Source organism: Chiloscyllium plagiosum, chromosome 6 (assembly GCF_004010195.1).
Source record: "Chiloscyllium plagiosum isolate BGI_BamShark_2017 chromosome 6, ASM401019v2, whole genome shotgun sequence".
NCBI classification, from domain to species: Eukaryota; Metazoa; Chordata; class Chondrichthyes; order Orectolobiformes; family Hemiscylliidae; genus Chiloscyllium; species Chiloscyllium plagiosum.
This window is the reverse complement of record NC_057715.1, coordinates 50,120,775-50,146,296: the sequence shown is the minus strand read 5'-3', so window position 1 is coordinate 50,146,296 and position 25,522 is coordinate 50,120,775. Positions and strand designations below refer to the sequence as shown.

The 25,522-nt window shown below is 44.3% G+C and overlaps 1 protein-coding gene across 1 annotated transcript in view; it reads left to right on the top strand.

The window, feature by feature from the left end:
* Positions 1-25,522, top strand: part of panx1a (pannexin 1a) — an 84,076-nt gene that overhangs the window by 25,626 nt on the left and 32,928 nt on the right. The window contains exon 2 of the mRNA XM_043691504.1: positions 9,279-9,415. Coding sequence (XP_043547439.1) covers positions 9,279-9,415 — 137 coding nt within the window. The remainder of the gene's footprint in view (positions 1-9,278; positions 9,416-25,522) is intronic.

Below are 25,522 nucleotides of genomic sequence, written 5' to 3'. Positions count from 1 at the left end.
AGTATTTTATTCCCCGCAGTGTCGCCTCAACCAGGTCTCGTACTTACAACGGGTCTGGTTTATACTCACTCTACGTGTTACCGGAACTGGGAGCCGTCAGTTCTCGTAGAGCGGTTGCCAACAACCCACGCTCGGCGGTTAACCGCAACCCCGGAGCAGACTCTCCCGAACTGGAGACTTTTCCAGCTGATATACTCTTTTCGAGATCTAAACATTCATGTGAACAGCAGAGCAAGGCTGAAAAACACATTCCATTCTGGTCACATACAGATAAGAAGATTCACACGGGAAGGTGTGTAATAAGATTCACACGGGACTAAGCGACACCTTCCATTTTCGGTTAGATTCACACATGTATTGGGACACAATTTTAACCCTTTCACCACATACACACACATACACTTTCTCACACTCACAACCCCCAACCCAGACAGGCACACACACAAAGACCCACATGCACACATATACATATATTTTGTGGGGTGAATTTGTACTTGCAGGGTCACATTGTACTTTGCTCAAACACTGCATGCATTCATGTAAAACCCCGTTATCTCAATTTTTAGATTCGAATCAATCTACACATCATGGCATAGACAGAGAACACAGGGGGCCAACACCTTCAACATATTGTCTAGCTATCACCCATTGTTAACAGCTATCATGGTATTCGAACAGATGAAAGACTCAACAGACAATCAATTTTTCAATGCATAATTTTAGTTACATGACACTATAATTTTTTGCTATTAATTCTCTGTGGTAGAATTGAGCCCTCCACTACCACCTGGTGAAGGAGCGACGCTCCGAAAGCTAGTGTGCTTCCAATTAAACCTGTTGGATTATAACCTGGTGTTGTGTGATTTTTAACTTGGTAAAGCACAGGTAGTGTCCTGAGGGTGATCTGCAGATCCTGTCAATGAACAGGAGCTGTGTGTCTTAGTTGAAGCTATGCAGAAATGGCAGAAAAAAGTACGGCGGTGGAGCACACCACCTATGAGGATGGCTCAACGTAGAAGTAGCGCTACAAAGACTAAAGGTGGAAAGTCGCCACCTGGATGTGGACACACACCAGCAACAGACCGCCCTCTATAGGGAGAACCTGTGCCATGACCCAGTGCAATTTTTTGTCCAAGAAGTGAACCAATATTCTCTGGACGTAAGCGACAAAACCAGGAGGAAGGACCAATGGGACCAGCCGGTACCACAACATGGCAGCCACCAGCTGGTTTATGGCCAGCACTCAACTCCTTTAAGACAGCACTTGGAGCAGTTCCATCCAGCGGCCTAGATGACCTGAGGCTTTGGCTTCCAGCTCCTACCAATTTGCCGGTCAGGATTCCTCAGCCGGGCTGGGGTAGACATACAAATAGAGGAGATGGGTGGTACTCCAGCTGAACCCCCGTAATTCCTCTGGAAGAGAGTCCGCTCACCAAGGACCAACCAGAAGTCTGGAACATTTGGCCCAATTGATCCTGGCAGAAGACACCACCGACTACACCACCTGGCACTCGTGCATCTTCTCCAGGTCAAACGGGTCAGTGAAAGTAAGGAGCATGTTGTTAGATAGGCCAAGAGGACCATGCCTGTACCTACCCACACAGAACCAGCCCTGACAACCTCCTCCGCAAGAGGCACAGGAAAGGTTTCATGCACAAGGAATATAGCTGGCCAGACAAAGGGAAGCCCTGATGTACTCCCATCTCCCAAAGACAAGAGGCGCTGTCAGGCACCCCTTAACTTGAACGCACACCGAGGCAATGTACAAAAATTGGATCCATGTGGCTAACTGTGTCCCGAACCTGAATGCTTATAGAGTCCCAAGCAGATACTCGTGATTGACCCTGTCAAATGCCTTCTCCTGATCGAGATAAGAAGGCACTTAACAGACTAGTCCAAGGACAAAGATGAATCAGGTCCCGGACCAAATAGATGGTGTTGTTAATCCTCCGGCCTGGGACTGGATACAACTGGTCAGAGTGGGTCAGGTGAGAAGCTAATGCCCTAGTGAAAATTTCGTAATCCATTCTGAGGCAGGAGACCGGACGCTAATTCTTGAGAGAACAAAGGTCCCCTTTCTTTGGCAGCAGGATGATAACCACCTTGCCCCAAAAAGGAGTGGCTCTCTGGCCGAGAGACATTGCCCTAGGATGTACAAATAGTCGCCCCGCCAGGATATCACAGAATGCTCTGAAGAACTCCCGGTTACCCATCCAGCCCTGGGGACTTGCCCCTCAAGAGCCAGGTGAGGGTGCTGGTCAGCCCTTCAAAAGTGACAGGAGTGTGAAAACCCCTGGCATCCTCTGGGCTGAGCTGCGGCAGGTCCTCCCACAGAACTCCATGAGCATCCTTGGCACAGTGGTTAGCACTGTTGCCTCACAGCACCAGAGACCTGGGTTCAATTCCCGCCTCAGGCGACTGACTGTGTGGAGTTTGCACGTTTTCCCCGTGTCTGTGTGGGTTTCCTCCGGGTGCTCCGGTTTCCTCCCACAGTCCAAAAATGTGCAGGTTAGGTGAATTGGCCATGCTAAATTGCCCGTAGTGTTAGGTGCAGGGGTAAATGTAGGGGAATGGGTCTGGGTGGGTTGTGCTTCGGCGGGTTGGTGTGGACTTGTTGGGCCGAAGGGCCTGTTTCCACACTGTAAGTAATCTAATCCTTGCTGGATGGATATGGAGAGAACAGAGCCATGTAATATGCAGCTACCTGGGTCCTGATGCCCTCTAAATCGTGGCAAGGTACATGTCATAGCCCAGCAGCAAAAGGAGCTGCTGACGGGCATTGTGCCTTTTTTTCCAGGGAGTAGAAGAAGGGAGAGTCACAGTTCAGGTTCTGGAGAGCCGGATCTGTGACCTCACATACGCGCCAACGGTCTCCTCTTCTTAATACATCTCCTGCAGGCCAGGTCCACTTCAGGCTGACCCAGACGTGACTCCAGTTTGAGCACCTCCTACTCCAACTCCTCAGTCGTGGATTTCTGCCTCTTTATCAATCTCCTCATGTACTCCTGACAGAAGATGCAGAGCTGAGCTATGCCCATGTCCCACCATAGCCTCAAGGAGGGGAAGCCCCCCTGCTTCCATCTTCAGCCGATCCAGAACCGATGAAACAAGTTCCTGGAACCGCTCATCCTCCAACAACAGCCTGTTAAAGTGCCAGTACATGGAGCTGAGCTGGGTGCCAAACAGATGAAGCTCCGCACACACCAAGTGATGATTTGTGCACAGCACCTGCTACGTGGAGGCCACTGGAACACGGGAGGAAATATACAGGCTGTCCTCGACGTTCTGACCCCAGGCCTCATGAAGGTGATGGCAATGGCGTCAGGATGGAGATTTCACTAGATGTCCACAAGGCCGAAGGAGTTGACTAAGTCCCCCAAATTCCTCGCTGACACCAAACCAGCCTGGGCAATGCCATGAAAGATCTTTGAAGATGCAGTTGAAATGGACATCTCTTCCCCCTCCTCCTCCCCCAAACCCCCCCCCACCGGAGCCACACATTGATTAGATTCCCTACAGTGTGGTAAAAAGCCATTTTGCTAAACAAGTCTACACCGACACTCCAAAGAGTAACCCACCGAGACCCATTTCCCTCTGACTAATGCACTTAACACGATGGGCAATTTAGTATGGCCAACTCACCTCATTTGAACATCTTTGGACTGTGGGAGGCAACTGGAGCATCCAGAGGAAACCCACACAGACACTGGGAGAATGTGCAAACTCCACACAGACAGTCACCCGAGGCTGTAATTGAACCCGGTTCCCTGGGGCAGTGAGGCTGCAATGCTAACCACTGAGCCACCGTGCTGCCATTGGCCTTTGTCGATGGAGGCGAGCTGAAAAGACTCATCTCCGTGGAAGCACGTTTGCCTCAGCCTGACCCGAGGGAGCATAGATGTTCACGATGTGAAGCATTATACCCCCCAGCCACACCATTAAGTGAAGCAAACTGCCTGGCACAGACCCCTTGACCCCCAAGATCTCTGGCTCAAAATGTGGTGTCAACAAGTTAGCCACCCAACTAGATTTGCAGGTGAGGTGACTCATGTAGACCTCTCCTTGCCACTCCGCAAGACAGGTGGCTTCATCTCCCAGGGTAGTTTGGGTTTCTTGCAGGAAGCACACTGCAGACTTCCCATCCCGCAGGGCCGGGAAGGTCTGGGATCTGTGCTGTGACTCCCTGCTGCTATTGAGGCTGGCTCTGCTAGTCTTCATTGTCAGCAGTGTTGTGCAACCACCACATGTGGAACTGTTTAAACAAAAACTCTGACTGGAGGACAGGGAAGGGGCAAAGAGGTCCCATTCCCTCCCAGTGAATGCATCAAGGAACATCCTGAATACCTCTGGTTGTCCTGGGCTGACCCTGGTATGTGGCTAGCAGTCCGGTGGACCAGAAGACTAGTCCAAAATCTGCCCAGTGGTCAAGAGCCAGCTGGCCCCTATCATGGAGACCACGAGTAACCTTGATAAAATCCCAGAGTCCCTTGATGAGGATGAAAAGGAACTTGGTGAGAGGCACTAGAGAGTCTCAAACCTCACCGGAGACTGATGCCGCATTTCCCCAGCACCCACTACCGAGCCCAAAACCCTCTCCAGGTGGTCTTCTGTGGCTACTGGCCCCTCCCCCACAGTGAGAGTGGGTACTGATCTGCCGCCATTAGCTGATCCCAAACCCCCAATGACACCACCCTCTGTGTCACCAACGAGAACATCCTCGTTGCACTCCATCAAGACCTGTTTTGGGGGTCACTTTCATCAGATTGTGGAAACTCAGAGAAAAGGGCTTTCCCCAGGCTAGGACGCCGTGAAAACAGTCTGGAAGAAGGTGTGAGGAAAATACCTTCCTCCTTTCCACCAGTCGGCTCAGTGGGATTTACAATTATAGTGCCCACACTGTGGCCTGAATGAGGCTCCAGCTTGTTGCTGAGGGCGGGTGGACCTGCAGCAATGGGAGGTCTGGTGCAACCCCCAGGGCACCGGACTGGCCAGGACGTGGTACAGGCAGGACGGTCAGCAAGTGCCGTGGGCTCACCCCGGGGGAGGAACTACACCTTACCCATGCGACAGGAAAGTCGTTCCCTTGCAGGGAGCGGTGCCTCTTTCCAGTAATTGTGGTGATGGTGTTCTCTCTCCTGCCTGCCCTAGTGGTCATGGGGCCTTCAGGCCCTCCCTTCACTTCTCCATGAACGTTATTAGCTGGAGTAGGCAGGGGGCATGGCAAGGGCAGGAAAACCCAGTTGCGTCACTTCCTGCCCTACTGCTGGGCTGTCAGGTGATAATGAGGAGGGCACGGCCCCAGCTCCGGCCAAGAAAACCCGGTTTTGGCCATCACAGGATGGGGGCTGGCAGCAGAGACATCACAGTCTGGTGAGCTGGGGCAAGGTTCTGGTAACGCCAGGGGTGCGTCACTGTCCGATTCCATGGGGATCACGTGGTAACTGTAGCGGGGGACACCTCACGGTGTTTAATTTTCCTCCATGCCTTCCAGCCAGACTCCCACCCACTCCGCACCAGAAACCACGGTGATGTCAACCCCCGGCTTGGGTCCCACTTGGCGGGGCTCCCAGTGTGGTTTTGGTGGTAGGGTGGGGGAGCAGGTGTGGCAGTGACACCTGCAGTTGCCCGTGTATACTAGGCAGACTTCAGGATGGGGCAGTTCTTCTGAAAGTGCCCACCTCCTGGCAGAGGTGGCACCACACACTATCTGCCATCCGGAAGGTGCTGTAGGCTAGGGCCTCATGGAGCAAAGTCCATGGGCTCTTGGTCACGTCTTTCTGGGCAAAGCAAATGAATACCTGGGGCCGGAAGGAGTAAACATGTTTGAGGGTGAGTCCTTCAGTCCGAGCAGGAGCAACGTGACACCTGAAAGGATTGCCACTGGTGATTGTAAGTGGAGGAGGAGGAGCTCACTGCCAGTGAAGGGCAAGACGCTGGAAATCACAATCTCTGGGCTGTGACTTCCAGAGGATCAACAGGCAAAAATCACAATCTCTGGGCTGTGACTTCCAGAGGATCAACAGGCAAATATGTCCCGCCCACATTGAGCCTGTTTTCAACGGCCAGGTGCACTGCCTCTTGGTCTAAAAGACCTGCAGTGCTGTTCCAGCAATAAAGTTTCAACTTTGATCTCCAGCATCTGCAGACCTCACTTTCTCCGCCCACATTGAGCCTGTTTTCAACGGCCAGGTGCACTGCCTCTTGGTCTAAAAGAAAAAATACAGCGCTGCAGTGACAATGGCCAGTGGGCCACCCACATTGTCCGTAGCCTTGCTGCAGGCCTCGATGTTCATGTTGGGATGTGGGTAGGCTTGAACCCCTAGGCCCTTGGTCAGGAGCCTGAAGGGGCATGGGATCCCAAAGGGGCTGAAGCAGCCAAGCCTAAGGTCACAGCTACTCCGGCATAGGTGTGGCTAGATCCTGTCACCTTAGCGCTAGCCATGTTACTAGAGGTAAACGTAGAAAAGGATGAGGAAGAGAAGTGCCGTCTGTTGCTGTGAGGGGTCACCAAATATTGTTGGGGCACAGGCTACAGCAATTCACATGCAAGGAGCCCCAGGTAGCAGCCACAATTCTTAAGCAGGGCCTAGGGGGCAGAACTGGTAGGCCTGGAGATGGCAGCAGCAAAACCAGGTAGGCCCAGGCAGCAGCAACAGTAGAAGTGGAGGTTTATATAGCCAAAAAAGAACTGAGTTGACAGCACAGTCTAACATGTAGAACTTCTTCCTCCACACTGGATATGGCCAGGCAGCTCAGAGTTAGTCTCCTAAAGTGAGGCTTTAACTCTCCTGTTAATACTGGTCAGCCAGTGCCTCTTGACTGAGGTTGTTAACCTGGACCAATCAAGGACCTTGTAGTTAATATGTCCTCTTGGTTCGAATTGCTACAAAGCCGTAGAGTCACTAAGCACGGAAACAGACTCTTAGGCCCAAACATAATCTCAAACTTAACAAATCCCACCTACCTGCCCCTGGCCCATATTCCTCCAAACATTATTCCATCCAAATGTTTTTTAAACGTAATTGAACCCACATCCACCACTTCCTCAGGAAATTCATTCCACATGCAAATCACCGTTTGTGTAAGAGATTTGGCTTTTATAAATTTCTCACCTTAAAAATGTGCCCCCTAGTCTTGAAATTTCCCATCCAAGGGAAAAGACAACCACCATCAACTCAACCTATACCTCTTATTATTTTATTAACTTCTATCAGGTCGCCTCTCAACTTTCGATGCTCCATTTTAAAAATGTCCCAGCCTATCAATTCAAACCTTCGATACTCAGCAACATCCTGCTAGATCTCTTCTGAACCCTCTGAATCTTCTGAATCTCTGGATCCAGGTTCGATTCCAGCCTCGAGCAACTGTCTGTGTGGAGTTTGCACATTCTCCCCGTGTCTGCGTGGGTTTCCTCCAGGTGCTCCGGTTTCCTCCCACACTCCAAAAGATGTGCAGGTCAGGTGAATTGGCCATGCTAAATTATTGATAATGTTCTGGGACATATAGGTTTGGTGCATTAGTCAGGGGTAAATATAGGATAATAGGGTAGGGGAATGGATTTGGGTGAATCTTCTTTGGAAGGTCAGTGTTGCCCAGTATCTGAGGAAGACCACCCAGAAGGGGTTTTGGGCTCGGTAGTGGGTGCTGGGGACAACGTGAAGTCAGCCTCCAGCGAGGTTTGAGACTGTCTAGTGCCCCTCACCAAGTTCCCTTTCATCCCAATCGAGGGACTCTGGGACTTTATCAAGGCTACTCGTGGTCTCCACGATAGGTGCCAGCAGGCTCTTGACCACTGGGCAGATTTTGGGCTGGTCTTCTGGTCCACCCGGACTGCTTGCCGCAACCAGGGCTAGCCCAGAACAACCAGAGGTTGTTCAGGGCATTCCTGGATGCACTCACTGGGAGGGCAAGGGACCTCTTTGACCCTCCCTTGTCCTCCCAGTCAGTTCCACAGGTTGCGGTTGCACAATACTGCTAGCATGGAGGCTACCATAGCCAGCCTTAACATCAACGGCATCATTCACAACGCAGATTCCAGATTTTTTCGGCCCTTCGGGACGGGAAGTATGTGGTGTGCTTTCTGCACCTGGCTTCTGGAGTGGCGAGGGGGGTGGAGGATCTACATGAGTCACCTCACCAGCAATTTACTTCTTCAGAGTTACTATATACTCTGCCTCTCTGTCTTTCTTCTCTAATTGACGTGCTCTCCTCGCATTCAGTATGTTCCCCTTCAATCCTTCCATTTACACTGCTACTTCGAATTCCTCCACTTGCCTTATCTATCAGTATAGATACAGTGTACCAGAATATAATGATGCGGAGGTGCCTGTCAAAGGAGCAGCGCTCTGAAAGCTAGTACAGTGGAACCTCAATTATCCGACATTCGATTAACCGAATTTCAGATGAGCCGAACAAGATTGCAAAGTCCTGATGCGTGGCTAACTATGTTATCCAGCAATGATTATCTGGCATTCAATTAACCAAATGAAATACTCCCCACCCACATCCTTTGGATAATCGAGGTTCTTTGTACTTCCAAATAAACCTGTTGGATTATAACCAGGTGTGTGATTTTTAACTGAATTGAATGAGCAAAGCTCCCTGCCAGGATATTGGTATATGGAAGAAGAAGACATTACTACTCTTTCTGTATTAGCATAACCTTCAGGACCGCTTTTATTCTCTCTCTTTGTCCTTTTCTCCACAGCAAGTTTCTAAACTCCTGCAACATTTCATCATTGACCTTCAAGCTTTCTTTCAACCATTGTTCCTACTTGCCTTCATAAGTTGTGAATATCAGGATTTTTTCTGTTATGTTAATGGACTGGATAGCCATTATAAACCTTAATTATTACAATTCTTTAAAAGCTTGAATTATGAGATGACTCAAGTAATTCCCATTCCACTTACCAACAAACTCTCTCAAACTACAGTGGGCAATTAATTAAATAAGATGAATTGAATATCCTATCATAGCTTTGAAATATATCTATAGTTAATTGTTCAAACTATGTATCCAGTTGCTTTTCTGCTATAGCAGAAGCACATTTCCAAGCTTGCTACATGACAGAATATTTACTCCACAGGATTGTTTCTTGAGAGATAACATGTATAGCACCAACCTATTTCAAGCTGAATACTAAAGATAAGTTTATTCTAATCATATTTCTAATTTCTAACAACTACCCATTTAGTATTGCTGTTTTCTGTTTCAAACCACTTAGTTTAGTTATAATTTTCAGCACATTTAAATAATCTTTTCTGTTCTTTTGAAACAGGTACCCAAATTAGTTGCTTCTCCCCAAGTTCTTTCTCTTGGCGACAAGCAGCTTATGTAGATGCCTACTGCTGGGCTTCATTGCATCGACCTTTACCAAAGCATGATGCAGAAAGAATCCCATTGTGGCTTCATAAGGTAAAACAGTTTCACAAAGGTTTCTTTTCTAATGTAACTATTTTATAATTACAGTTGCAAGATGACTATATGTAACAAATATTTTAACAAGAAACCATAAAATGTAGGAGCAGAAGTCGATCTTTCAGTCCATTGAGCCAGCAAGGCCGTTCAATGAGATTGTGATTGATCTGAGAAGCCTCAACTCAACATTTCTGCCTTTTCCCCATGATGCTTAATTCCCTTACTGATTTAAAAACCTGTTTGTGTCAGCCTTGAATATACTTAATGGCCCTCTGTGGTAAAGAATTCTACAGATTCACTTCCCTCTGAGAGAAGAAGTATCACTTCACCTCTGTCTTAAATGGATACCCACTAATTTTGAGATGATACATCTGGTCCTCGATTCTCCCTCATAGAGGAAACAACGTTTCTGCATATATCTTGTGAGTTGACCATGACTGTCTTTGACATCAAAGTCATATTTAAGTAAGTGTAGTGTAAAGGAGCTCCAGCAAAACTGGAATCAGTGGTTATCGGGAGTAAAGTCTCTGCTGTTTGAGTCACATTTGGCACATAGGAAGTTCATTGTAGTTGGTGGAGGTTGGTCATCTCAGCCCCAGGTCATGGCTTCAGGAGTTCCTCAGGGTTGTATCCTAAGACCAACCATCTTTAGCTGCCTCATCAATGTACTGTGATCATGCAATGGCTCTAAACCATCATAACATCATAAGTGGGGACATTCATCAATAATTACACAATATTCAGCACCATTCACAATTCTTCAGACACCGAAAAAGACCATGTGCAAAATGGAGCAAAAAGTGGACAATATCCAAGCTTGAGCTGAAAAGAGGCCTGTAACATCATGCTGCAAAATACCAGAGAACGACTGCCTCCAGTACAGACTATCTAACCGTTGCCCCTTGGCATTATTATCAATGAATGTTCCACTATCAACATTTTGGTACTTCACTATTGACAGAAATTGAACTGATCATGGTCCAGTTCCAAAAATGCTCCAGAAGTTTGACACCATTCAAATCAAAGCAGCCAACATGATTGGCACCACATCCACAGGTGGTAGCAGTGAATTATCTACAAGACCTTCCAAACTCATGACCATTGCTATCTAGAAGGACAAAAGCAGCAGATACTTGGGAGCCACATCCCCTGCAAACTCCACTCCAAGCCACTCACCAACCTGACTCAGAAATATATTGCTGTTCCTTTAGTATCTCTGGGTCAAAGTCCTGGATGCAGCTTTGTGGTGTTGAGGGTTTACCTATGTGACATGGACTGCAGTGGTTCAAGAAGGCAGCTCACCACCACTGCCTCAATGTAACTAGGGACAGACAATAAATGCTGGCCCAACCAATGACACCCAAGTCCTGCAAGCTCATGTAATACCCCTGTTTAAGAAGGGAGGAAGGCAGAAGATGGGAATCTAGTTAGCCTGACCTCAGCTAGATTTTGGACTCCAGGTGGGACTAGTTTAATTTTGGATTATGGTTGGCATGAACTGGTTGGACTGACCGTTGTCTTTCCATGTTGTATGATTCAATCACTCTGAGATTGTAGAATACTTGGAAATGCATGGTGAATATGGCAGTGTTGGCACAGCTTCATCAAGGGGTGGTCATGCTTGACAGACCTGTTAAAATTCTTTGACGAGCTGATGACAAGTTTAGACAAAGGCAAGCCAATGTACATCATTTGTATGGATTTCCAGAAGGTTTTTGACAAGATGCTACACAGGAAGCTGCTAAATGAGGTAAGAGCCTATGGTTTTAGGGGCAAGCCACTTGCATGAATAGACGATTGGCTGACTGGCTGAAGCACAAGAATGAGGATAAAGGGGTCTTTTCCAGGATGGCAGTTGGTGACTAGTAGAGTTGTGCTGGGTGTCAATGTTGGGACCTTAACTGTTCATGTCATGCATTAATGATCCGGACGAAGGAGCTGAAGGCATTGTTGCCAGGTTTGTAGATGACACAAAGGTAGGTGGCGGGACAGGTAGTGTTGAGGAAATGGGGAGGTGTGGCAGATGGAATACAATGTGGGAAGTTTTGAGGTTGTGCATTTTGGTAGGAAGAATAGAGGCATAGAGTATTTTCTAAATGGAGAAAGGCTTTGGAAGTCAAGCACAAATCGACTTGGATGTCCTACTGCAGGATTCTCTTAAGAGTTATGTGCAATTTTGGCTGGCTGTAAGGAAGGCAAATGAATTGTTGGCATTTGTTTCAAGGGTTCTGAACTTAAAAATGTGTTCAGGAATTCCTGAAGAAGGGCTTATGCCCGAAACGTCGATTCTCCTGATCCTTTGATGCTGCCTGACCTGCTGCACTTTTTCAGCAACACATTTTTAAGCTCTGATCTCCAGCATCTGCAGTCCTCACCTTCTCCTAGTTTCAAGGGTTCTGTAATACAAGACCACAGATGTACAGCTGAGGCTGGATAAGGCTCTCGTCAGACCACATTTGGAATATTGTGAGTAGTTTTGGGCCTATTATTTAAGAAAGGATGTGCTAGCATTGGATGGGGTCCAGAGGAGAATTACAAGTGAATGGGGATGAAGGGCTTGTCATTTGTGGATCAGTTGAAGACTCTAGCTCTGTACTTGATAAAGTTTAGAAAGATAAGGAGTTATCTGATTGAAATGTAAAGAAAATTGAGGGGACTGTACAGAATGAATGTGGAAAAGATGTTCACATGTCCTCCATGAACTTGCAGCATGGGTTGGTAACTGGGATTTCGAAGTTGTGGCCATTTCGGAGACATGGGTAGAGTAGGGACAGGAATGGATTGTTGCAGGTTCCAAGATTTAGATGTTTTAGTAATAACACAGAAGATGGTAAGGGGAGGTTGGGGCGGGTGGCAGCATTGTTAGTCAAGGACAATATTACGGTTGTGGAAAGGATGTTTGAGGAATAGTCTGCTGAGATTAGAAACAGGAAAAGATAGGTCATCCTGTTGGGAGTTTTCTATTGGCCTCCGAATAGTTCCAGAGATGTAGAGAAAAGGATAGCAAAGATGATTCTGGATAGGATTCTGGACAGGCTGGCAATAGGGTAGTTGTTATGGGGGACTTTATCTTTCCAAATATTGACTGTAAATACTATAGTTCAAGTAATTTAGATGGGTCAGTTTTTGGTCCAAAGTGTGCAGGAGGGTTTCCTGACACAGTATGTAGACAGGCCAACAAGGGGCGAGGCCACATTGGTTTTGGTACTAGGTAATGAACCCAGCCAGGGGTTAGAATTGGAGGTAGGTGAGCACTTTTGTGATAGTGACCACAATTCGGTTGTGTTTACTTTGTTATAGAAAGGGATAGGTATATACTGCAGGGCAAGAGTTATATCTGGGGAAAAGGCAATTATGATGCGATTAGGCAAGGTTTAGGATGGCTAGGATAGGGAAGGAAACTGAAATGTGGAGCTTATTCAAGGAACAGCTACTGCAGATAAGTCTGTATCTGTCAGGCAGGGAGGAAGTTGTCAAGCGTTGGAGCCGTTGTTACTAAAGAAGTTGACTCTCTTATCAAGAGGAAGAAGAAAGCTTATGTTAGGGTGAGATGCGAAGGCTCAGTTAGGGTGCTTGAGAGTTACAAGTTAGCCAGGAAAGACCTAAAGAGAGAACTGAGAAGAGCCAGGAGGGGACATAAGAAGTCATTGGTGGATTTGATCAAGAAAAACCCTAAACTTCCTATAGGTATATCAGGAATAAAAGAATAACTGGAGTAAGATTAGGGCCAATCAAGGATAGTAGTGGGAAATTGTGCATGGAGACAGAGGAGATGGGGGGAAAAGCTAAATGAATATTTTTCGTCAGTATTCACAGTAGTAAAAGATAATGTTGTTGAGGTGCTTACAGAGATACAAGCTACTAGACAAGATGAGATTGAGGTTCACAAGGAGGAGGTGTTAACAATTCTGTGAAAATAAATAAATCCCCTGGACCGGATGGGACTTATCCTAGGATTCTCTGGGAAGCCAGGGAGGAGATTGTTGAGCCTTTGACTTTAATCTCTATGTTATCATTATCTACAGGAATAGTGCCAGAAGACTGCAGGTTAGCAAATGTTGCTCCCTTGTTCAAGAAAGGGAGTAGAGACAACCCTGGTGAGCCTTACTTTGGGTAAAGTGTTGGAAAAAGGTTTAAAGAAGTAGCATTTATAATCATCTCAAGAGAAATAAGTTGATTGGGGATAGTCAACATGGTTTTGTGAAGGGTGGGTCATGCCTCACAAAGCTTATTGAGTTCTTTGAGATGGTGACCAAACAGGTGGATGAGGGTAAAGCAGTTGATGTGGTGTATATGGATTTCAGTGAGGCATTTGGTAAGGTTCCCCACATTAAGGTCTTGCACAAAATATGGAGGCATGGGATTGAGGGTGATTTAGCGAGTTGGATCAGAAATTGGCTAGCTGAAAGAAGACAAAGAGTGGTGGTTGATGGGAAATGTTCATCCTGGAGTTCAGTTACTAGTGGTGTACCACAGTGATCTGTTTTGGGTCCACTGCTGTTTGTCATTTTTATAAATGACCTGGTTGACAGCATAGGAGGATGGGTTAGTAAATTTATGGATGACACGAAGGTCGATAGAGTTGTTGATAGTGCAGAAGGATGTTACAGGCTATAGATGGACATGCTTCTAAATTTCAAAGAAAACAGGACCAACTCTCTCAACCATGTTTCAGAAGACATTTATTCAATACCTAGGGTCAATCCAGTGAACCTTCTCCCAATTGCCTCCACTGTCAGTACATTCTTCCTTAGTTTGTTTCCTTTTACAGTAATTCCACTGTGGTCTGACTAGTGCCTTTTATAATTTTAGCAAGACATCTTTAGTTTCAAACTCCATTATATTTGAAATATAGAACATATAGAAGGGCCAAAATTCCATTGGCTTCCCCAGTACCTGCTGATCTTGTATCTTGTAGCTTTTTGTGATTTATGCACAAGGACTCTCAAGTCCCTCTGTTATATCCCTTTCCATTTAAATAACATTCAGCTCTGCTATTATTCCTGCCTCATTTTACCACATTCTATTTTACCGGCCAAGGTTTTGCCCACTTACTTAACAGTAAGTGTCTCTGTTGTCTCTGCGGAATCTTTGTGTCATCTTCATCACTTGTCTTCCCATCTGTTTTGCAATTTTGATGTGGCATATTCACTTTCCTCATCCAAGTCATTCACGTATATTGTAAATAATGGTGGTCCCAGTGGCACCACTAGTGACATAGTGATACAGCACAGAAATAGAAACTACACTAGTCCTGCCTGCCTGCCTGCTGTTGGTCCATACCTCTCGAAATCTTTCCTATTCATGTACCTATCCAGATGTTGTTGAAATGTTGTAATTGTATCACATCCGCCACTTCCTCAGGAAGCCATGGGAAATAGAGTAGGGATGGGTCTGCATCTTCAGAGTCGGTGTAGACTCGATGAGCCATTAGATTAGATTACATTACATTACATTGTGGAAACAGGCCCTTCGACCTAACAAGTCCACACCGACCCACCGAAGCGCAACCCACCCATACCCCTACATTTACCCCTTACCTAATACTACGGGCAATTTAGTATGGCCAATTCACCTAACCTGCACATCTTTGGACTGTGGGAGGAAACCGGAGCACCTGGAGGAAACCCACACAGACACGGGGAGAACGTGCAAACTCCACACAGTCAGTCGCCTGAGGCGGGAATTGAACCCGGGTCTCTGGCGCTGTGAGGCAACAGTGCTAACCACTCTGCCACCGTGCCACCCATAATGGCCAAATGGCCTGCTTTCACATTGTAGGGATTCTGTGATTCTGAGTTCATTCCATACACAAACCACCCTCTGTGTAAAAAAAGTCTCATGTCTTTTTTTGAATCTCTGTCCTCACATTGTAAGAATGTGCCCCCTCATCTTGATATCCCCCATCCTCGGGAAAAAATGCCTCCCATTAACTCTATCTATAACCCTCATGATTTTATAAACTTATATTAAGTCTCCTTTCAACCTCCTATGCTCCAGTGAAAGAAGTCCCAGTCTATTCAACCTTTCTTTGTAACTCAAACTTTCCATACCTGGCAGCATTCTGGTAAATCTCGTCTGACCACTCTCTAGCTCAGTAATGTCCTCCCTATAACTGGACGACAAGAATTGAACACAGTATTCCTAAAGAGACATCACCAATGTTCTGTAAAACCTCAACATGACTTCCCAACTTGTCTACTCAAAGGTCTGAGCAATGAGGGAAACATGCCAAACATCTTTCAAACCACCCTTTCTATATGTGACACAAACTTTAAAGAATTATATACATGAGCCCCTAGTTCTCTCAGTTCTGCAACACTATCCAAGGCCCTACCCTCAATTGTATAAACCCTACCCTTGTTCATTGAACCAAAATGCAACACTTCATATTTATCCCGATTGAATTCCATCTGCCATTTTTCAGCCCATTGACCCATATGATCAAGATCCCTTTGTAATCTTAGAAAACCTTCTTCATTGTCTACTATGCTACCAATTTTGATGTTGTTCACACACTTACTAACCATGCCACTATATGCTGATTATATTAATTGACAAATAAAAGAAGACCCAGAATCAATCCCTGTGGAACACTGCTAGTAACAGGCTTCCAGTCCGAGCCTCATTCCTGATGAAGGGCTTATGCTCAACGTCAATTCTCCTGCTCCTTGGATGCTGCCTGACTGGCTGTGCTTTTCCAGCATCACACTGTTCAGTTATTTTTAAAACATCAACATTTATTTCTGAGCTCTGTAGCCTCCATTTCTTTCTTCACTGTAAAAACTGATGCAAAATACTCAATACAAAGACGACCTCCTTGATCTTTAAGAGGCTCTACTCTGTCTCTAGTTACCCTCTTGCTCTTCATGTATTTGTAGAATCTCTTTGGATTATCTTTAACCTTACCTGCCTATGCTATATCATATCCCCTTTTTTTGCCTTCCTGATTTATTTCTTAAGAATGCCCCTACACTCTTTATATTATAAGAAGATTCAATTGAACCAAGATGTCGATATCTAAAATAAGATTCTCTTTTATTTTTGAGGAAACCTCAATACCTTTATTCATCCATTGTTTCTCAATCTTGTCAGCCTTACCTTTCACTCTAACAAGAACATAATGCCTCTAAACTCTTGTCATCACACCCTTGAAAGGTTCCCACTTGTCAGTCATCTTTTTATCTGTAAACAGTCAATTCCAATCAACTTTTTGACTCATGCGTTGCCATATTGAAAGTCCCTCCTCCCCACCTTATCCCATCTTTCTGTCTTCTATTCATTAGCCGATCCCCCTATCCATGCTAATAAAACTACAAACAACATCATAGGCTCATGTCATTATCAAGTAGACTAACTCAACAAACCCTTTTTGAAAATCCAAATATATTGCATCCACTCATGTATTGATTTTCCCCATATCTTGTTAGTTCCTCAAAGAATTCTAGTAAATTTGTCAGGTGTGCTTTACTTTTGATGATGCCACACTAATTCAGCTGGATCATATTATGTATTTCAACATGTTCTGCTATTACATTCTTTATAATAGTCTCTAACATTTTCCTAGGTAACAGGCATTAGACTAAATGATGTGTTATTACTTTTTGGTCTGTCCTTCCCTTTTTAATTAAAGGTGTTATATTGACAGTTTTCCAAACCTCTGGGACTTTTTTCAGATCTAAGGATCTGTACCCCTCATGATTTTGTAAACTTCTATAAGGCCACCACTCAATCTTCTACGCTCGAATGAAAAATGTCCCAGCCTATCCAATCTTTCTTTTATAACTCAAACCTTCCGTACCTAGCATAGTCTTCCTTTAATATCCTGGATGCATTCCATCAAGCCCAGTAGACTTAATGGTCCTTAGTCCCTTTAGTTTCCTAAGTATTTTTCTCATGGTAATTGTTGTATTTATTTCCCCTTCTCCTTTTCTCTCTCGAATATTTGGTCATTATATAATGCTTTTAGTGTTTTTTACTGTGACAACTATTTCAACTCCTCTGCCATTTCCTAGTTCCCCATTATTATTTCCTCAGCCTCATTCTCTAACGAGCCTATGTTCGCTCTTGGCTTCCTTTCTTTAATATCTTTTTTTTAAATCATAGAATTCTACAGTACAGAAGGAGGCCATTTGACCTATCGGGTCTGTACTGGCTCCCAAAAGAGCTTTCCCAGCTAGTCCCATTCTGAAGCCCAATCTCCACAGCCCTTAAATTCATCACTTTAAAGTATACAGCCAGCTCTTTTTTTTTAAAACCTCTGATGGGTTCCACCTCCAAAACTATCCCAGTCAGTTTATTCCAAATTCTAACAACTCTGAGTAAAGAAGTTTCTCCTCAGCACAATCCTAGCTCATGGCTAACAGTCTTGAAATTGTGACCTCTAGTTATTGACATACCAAGGAGTGGAAACAAAATATCCTCCTTTTACCTGTCAAAATTGTGAACAATTTTGAACACCTCAATAAGGTCACCTTGGAGCAGAAAAGATTACGCCCAATATCTTTAATCTTTCCTCATATGTAAAATCCCTCATTCCTGGTATCATTCTTGGAAATCTCCTTGCACTTTCTCCAGGGCTTTAACATCCTTCCTTAAATAATGTTCCCAAAAGTCAACGCAATACTACAACAAGATCTGGACCAGATGGGCCAATGGGCTGAGAAGTGCCAGATGGAGTTTAATTCAGATAAATACGAGGTGCTGCATTTTGGGAAAGCAAATCTTAGCAGGACTTATACACTTAATGGTAGGATAGTGAAGAAGGCATTTGGTATGTTTTCCTTTATTGATCAGAGTACTGAGTACAGGAGTTGGAAGGTCATGTTGCCGCTGTACAGGACATTAGTTAGGCCACTGTTGGAATATTGCATGCAGTTCTGGTCTCCTTCCTATAGGAAAGATGTTGTGAAACTTGAAAGGGTTCAGAAAAGATTGACAAGGATGTTGCCAGGGTTGGAGGATTTGAGCTATCGGGAGAGGCTGAACAAGCTGCGCTGTTTTCCCTGGAGCGTCAGAGGCTGAGGGGTGACCTTATAGAGGTCTACAAAATTATGAGGGCATGGATAGGATAAATAGACAAAGTCTTTTCCCTGGGGTCGGGGAGTCCAGAACTAGAGGGCATTGGTTTAGGGTGAGAGGGAAAAGATACAAAAGAGACCTAAGGGGCAACTTTTTCACACAGAGGGTGGTACGTATATGGAATGAGCTGCAGAGGATGTGGTGGGGGCTGGTACAATTGCAACATTTAAGAGGCATTTGGATGGATATATGAATAGAAAGGGTTTGGAGGGATATGGGGTGGATGCTGGCAGGTGGGACTAGATTGGGTTGGGATATCTGGTCGGCATGAACGGGTTGGACCGAAGGGTCTGTTTCCATGCTATACATCTGTATGACTCTAAATGTAGCCTGACAACTCATTTGTAGAGATGTAACACCACTTTCTTTTATACTTTAATAATCTACGTAAAGACGTTCTTGTTGTCTATCTTAATATAATTTTTACCCTCAAACTTTATTATTTCCCTCTTTTAATGTTTTTTGGTCTTCCTTTGTTGCTTATTAAAATTTTGTGAATCATCTGGCTTGCCACTAATCTTTGGCAAAATATGTTTTTATTTAATTCAGTTTGTTGTTATCCTGATTAACCATGGTTGAACTATCCCCTTCCGAGACTTCTTCATAATTACTGGGACATAGCTTTATGTGAGTCATTAACTATTTTCTTACATGCCTGCCATTGTTCCTCAACTATCATTGCTGCTAAACTCCTTTCCCAGTTCACGCCAGCCAGCTCTGCCTCATTGCTTTCTACCTTTATCTAAGCTTAGCATCGCTGTTTCCTCCCTCTCAAACTGAATGCTAAATTCTACCATGTAATGATCACTATTTCCTAGGGGATCTTTTAGTCTGATATTATTTATTAAATCTACCTCACAACATGCTATCAGATCTAACATAGCTTGATCTCTAGTTGGATCTATAATATTTTGTACTAGAAAACTATCCCGAATACACCCTATGAATTCTTCCTCATGGCTACCTCTGCTAATCTGACTGTCCCAGTCTACTTGAAGATTAAAGTCACCTGTGATTAGTTTATTGCGTTTTCTAACATATCCACATCATAGAACAGTAAAGCAGAGGTAAGAAAAGGTAGAACAGTAAAGCACAGGAACGGGCCCTTTGGCTCACCACATTTGTGTTCACCATGATGCCATTCTAAACTAATTCAATCTGCCTACACATGGTCTGTATCTCTTTATTCCCTGTCTGTTCATGTGTATGTCTAAATATCTCTTAAATTTTGGTAATGGATCTACTTCTAACACTTCCCCTGGTAGCACATTCCAAGCGGGAAAAAAGTGAGGACTGCAGATGCTGGAGATCAGAGCTGAAAAATGTGTTGCTGGAAAAGCGCAGCAAGTCAGGCAGCATCCAAGGAGCAGGAGCTTATGCATAAGCTTATGCCCGAAACGTCGATTCTCCTGCTCCTTGGATGCTGCCTGACCTGCTGCGCTTCTCCAGCAACACATTTTTCAGCACATTCCAAGCAGCTAGCCCCCTCTGTAAAAAGAAATCTTTCCTCACACATCTCCTTTAAACTTTACCCCTCTTGCCTTAAACGTATCCCCCTAGTATTTGACATTTCTACCCTGGGAAAAAGATTTTAACTATCCACCCTATTCATGCCTCTCATAATTTTTAATACTTCTATCAAGTCTCCCCTCAGCCCCTGACACTGTACTGAAAACAATTGAAGTTTGTCCAAATTCTCCTTGTAGCTAATACACTCTAATCCAGGCAACATTCTGGCCAACCTCTTCCATACCCTCTTCAAAGCCTCCACATCCTTCCTATAATGTAATGACAATACACGAAATATGACCTAATTAAGTCTCATCTGCATCTGCAACGTGACTTGTCAACTGTTCTACTCAATGCCCTACATACCATACATCAACTTTACCACATTTATTCACTGGTGTTGCCACTCACAGGAGCTATGGACTTGGACCCCAAGATCCTTCTATATATCAATGCTCCTAAGGGTCCTGCCATTTGCTATATAGTTTCATCTTCCCCATTCAACCTCCCAAAATGCAGTGCCTCACTGGTCCAAAGTAAACTCCATCTGCCATTTCTCTGGTCAACTTTCCAACTGTTCTATATCCTACTGTTTCGCTTTAATAAACTTTTTCACCAACTCCTGATTTATTCTCTGTCCTACTGAATTGCTATTGTGAGGGTTCAATTGACTTACCAGTGACATCCTTCCCTTATGATTTCTTTCTCGAGCCATATGGATTTTATATTTTTCAGTCTGAGGTCAATTCTTGCTATTCCATCTTATATTAACAATACTATCCACCATTCTTTGCTTTCTGCCAAACATTTAACAAGTTACATAACCCTGAATAGTTGGTTCTCAGCTTTGATTTTGTTGTATCAATGTTTATCAATGACAGAGATGCTACCCAGGCCATGATGACAGAGGAGACAACTTTATCGTTAGAAGGGTTGAATAGGGTGTTACTTAAAGTTGATAAGATACTGGGACCAGATGAGAAGGATTCCCTACAGTATGGAAACAGATCCTTTGGCCCAATAAGTGCACACCGACCCTCCGAAGAGTAACCCACCCCGACCCAATCCCCTACCCTATATTTACCCCTGACTAATGCACCTAACACCATGGACAATTTAGCTTGGCCAATTCATCTGATCTGCACATCTTTGGAAACTGGAGGACCCACACAGATATGGGGACAATGTGCAAACTCCACACAGACAGTCAGCCAAGGCTGGAATCGAACCCAGTTTCCTGGGGCTGTGAGACAACAGTGCTAACCACTGAGTCACTGTGCCGTCCATAGTTAGAAGGGAGTGAGAGTGGAAATTGCAGGGACATTGATTAAAACCTCTCAGTCTTCTCTAGACTCTGAGTTGGTGCTAGAAAGCTTTTAAGGACAAGCCCAACAATGATAGAGAAGTCAGTTTAACTTCAGGGGTCGAGAAGCTTCTAGAGATAATTATTTGGACTAGAATTAGTTGTTATATGGGAGAAGGTGGATTGAAGAGTCACAATGGATTTCTAAAGGTGAAATAACATTTAACTAACTTGGGAGTTTTTTGAATAGGTAACAGGCTCAGTATTGTGGTGTACACAAACTTTCAGAAGGCATTTCTTGCAGTTCCACATTATAAATCTTTAAGGAAAGTTTTTATATGTCATGGAAAAAGGATCAGTAGCAACATGGATACAAAACTGGCTGAGTGATGGCAAACAGAAAGTAATAGGTTAATGGATATTTTTTGGGCTGGAGGGAGATTTTGGGACCCTTGCTTTTCCTGATCTACATTAATGACCAGATCTTGATGTGCTAGAGGCAATATCAAAGTTTGCAGATGACATAAAACCTGGAAGAATTGTAATTTTTAATGACAGGGCAGTACACCATAAAGAACGGACAATTTGGTGGAGTGGACAGATTGATAGAGATAATTTCAAAGCAGAGAAGCATGAAGTGGTACATTTTAATCAGAAGAACATTGAAAGATAATATAAAATAGGGCTACAATTCTAAAGGTGGTGCAGAAGCAGTAGGATCTGGGAATAGATGTGCGCAAATCTTAATAGTGGCTGGACAAATAGAGAGGGCAGTAAGTGGAGTGTAAGATATTCTTGGCTTATTAATAGGTACATGGCATGCAAGAGCAAAACAGTAATATTGAACTTACGTAGAACAGTACAGCACAGGAGTGGGTCCTTCGACCCACAATGTTGTGTCAAACATGATGCCAGGCAGTGTGCTCCAGACTCCTACTACTCTGTTTAAGAAAAAAACTTCCCCCTCTCAGAGAACATAGCCTATGATGTTGTGTTGAACATGCTGCCAAATTAAGCTAATCCTTTCTGCCTGTCCTTGTTCCATATCCCTCCATTCCTTGCATATTCATGTACTTATCTAAAAGTCTCTTAAATGCCCCTATTCTATCTACCTCCAGCACTACCCCTGATAGCGCATTCTAGGCTCCTATCACTCTCTGTGTAAAATACTTGCACTTCACACTCCTTTAAACTTTCCCCCTCTCACCTTAAATGGATGCCCCCCAGTATTAAACATTTTACCTCTCAGAAAAAGATTCTGACCATCAACCGTATCTATGCATCTCATAATTTTATAAATTTCTATCAAGTGTCGTGCAAAAGCGGGTATTGCAGATGCTGGAAATTAGAGTCGAGATTAGAGTGGTGCTGGAAAAGCACAGCAGGTCAGGCACCATCCGAGGTGCAGGAAAATCAATGTTTTGGGCAAAAGCCCTTCATCAGGAATGAAGCCCTTCTATCAAGTGTCCCCTCAGCCTCTGCCGCACCCGAGAAAACAGCCTGAGTTTTTTTAGCCTCTCCATATTGCTCACTCCCTCTAATCCAGGCAGCATCCTGGTAAACATCTTTTCATCCGCACCGTCTTAAAGCCTCCATACCCTTCCTGTAATGTGGTGACCAGAATTGAATGCAATACTCAAGTACAACCTAACCAAAGTCTTATAAAGCTGTAATATAATTCTTGACTCTTGTACTCAGTTCCCCAACCAATCAAGGCAAGCATGCCATACGGCTTCTTTACTACTCTGTCTACTTATGTGGAAAGTACGGACTTTCAGGGAACTATGGACTTGAACTCCAAGATCCCTCTATATATCAGTGCTGTTCAGGGTCGTGCCATTAACTGCATATTTTTCTTTTAACATTTGATCTCCCAAAATGCAGTGCATCACACTTACCCAAGTAAAGTCCATCTGCCATTTCTCCACCCATATCTGTAACTGATTGATATCCCGCTGTTTCCTTTCACAACCTTCATTAGGCCATGCTTTTCTGAATGAGTGTAAATTCTATCCCTAAGAATTTTCTCCAATAGCTTCGCAACCACTGATGTGACACTCAACTGTCCATAATTTCCTAGATTATCCCCATTTCTCTTCAAGAAGAGAGGAACAACATTAGCTACTCGTCAGTCCACTGGGGCCTCTCCAGGAGCGAGCAAGGATACAAAAATCTTGGTCAAGGTCCCAGCAATCTCCTTTCTTGCCTGTCTCAACCTGGGGTAGATATCATTGAGTCTGGTGAATTTTCACCTTAATGGTCTTCAAGAGACCCATCACCACTTCTTTCTTGATCTCAAAATGCCCTACCATATTAGCATGCTCCACACATTTCTCACTATCCTCAATATCCTTCTTCTGGATGAATACCAACGCAAAATACTCATTTAGGTTCTCACCCACATCCTCTGCCTCCAAGCACAAGTTCCCTCCTGTATCCTTGACTGGCCCTACTTTCTTTTAATACATGTATATAATACCTTGGGATTCTCTTTAAGCTGACTTGCCAAGATCATTTCATGGCCCTTTCTTGCTCTTCTAGTTCCATGCTTGTGTTCTTTCCTGCTTTCGTTATGTTCATCATAGGCCCTATCCAATTTTAGCTTCCTAAACCTTACATATGCTTCTTTTTTTGCTTTTTTTTGATGAAATTCACAACCTCCCTCATTATCCAAGGTCCTCTTACCTTGTCATCCCTGTCCTTTCTCCTTCCTGAAACATGCCAGTTCTGAATTCTCCTGAGTAGGTCTTTAAACAACTTGCACATGTCAAATATGGACTTGCCCAATTACAGCTCCTCAAGAGCCAAGAGTAGCTTTATTTGTCATTTCTACCATATACAATTGATACAGTAAAAGTGACATAGCATTCCTCCAGTGCCAAGGTGCTACATGGACAGCACAAACTACACGATCATATGCAGGATGACATAAAGTTCATAAGAAGAGCAAAAAACGCAAGACAGAACAGTAATTCCTGACATGTCAAGACAATTGGCACATTGTTGTGCAAATTACAGTGTAATAAAAAAATGATAATTAATAAAACATGGTTCTAGCAGCAATTCAAAGTCGTGCAAAGAGTTCCTGATCACCTAGAATTAAGGAGCTTGATGGCATGGGGAAGAAACTGTTGCACAGTCTGGCCATGAGAGACTGAATGCTCTGGTACCTTCTGCCAGATGGTAGGAGGGAGAAGAGTTTCAGTGAGGGATGTGTGAGGTCTTCCACAATGCTCTTCCACACTTCTCCCAATTAACACTCACTAACTCTTGCCTAATACTGAAGTAATTTGCCATCCCACAATTTCTTAGTTTATATTGCAACAGGAGTATTCATATGCAGCTGACTTAATTGAGGTGCAATGGAGTGTCTAAACAAAGTGTTCTAAAATTGAAACCTCTCCTTGAATTTAATTCTTTTAATAACTTGTTAGATGAAAGTGGGATCTGATCTGAGTTTGTCTTTATATATTTACTTCTGAGTGTCACAGTATGATTGGCAAAATTATCCCTTTTCAGTTTACAATACAAAATATTAGGTAGGTATTCTTAATTATATCTGCATTATGATGATATTCATGTAGCACGAACAGCCAAGTGTCTGGTATTGAGACTGGCTCTAATGCAACGAGGAGTACGTCGGCTTCCAAGAGATCAATTGTGTTAGGGGATTCTGTAATCCGAGGTACAGACAGACATTTCTGTGGCCAGCAAAGAAAAAGCAGAATGGTGTGTTGTTTCCCTGGTGCCAGGATCAAGGATGTCTCAGAGAGGGTGCAGAATGTTCTTGTGGGGGAAAGGGGCCAGCAAGAGGTCATTGTTCACATTGGAATCAACAATATAGGAAGGGAAAAGGTTGAGATTCTGAAGGAAGATTACAGAGAGTTAGGCAGAAATTTAAAAAGGAGGGTAGTAATATCTGGATTATTCCCAGTGCTACAAGCTAGTGAGGGCAGAAATAGGAGAATAGAGCAGATGAATGCATGGCTGAGGAGCTGGTGTATGGGAGAAGGATTCACATTTTTGGATCATTGGAATCTTTTTTGGGGTAGAAGTGACCTGTACAAGAAGGATGGATTGCACCTAAATTGGAAGGGGACTAATATACTGGCAGGGAAATTTGCTAGAACTGCTCGGGAGGATTTAAACGAGTAAGGTGGGGGGGGTGAGATCCAGGGAGAGAGTGAGGAAAGAGATCAATCTGAGACTGG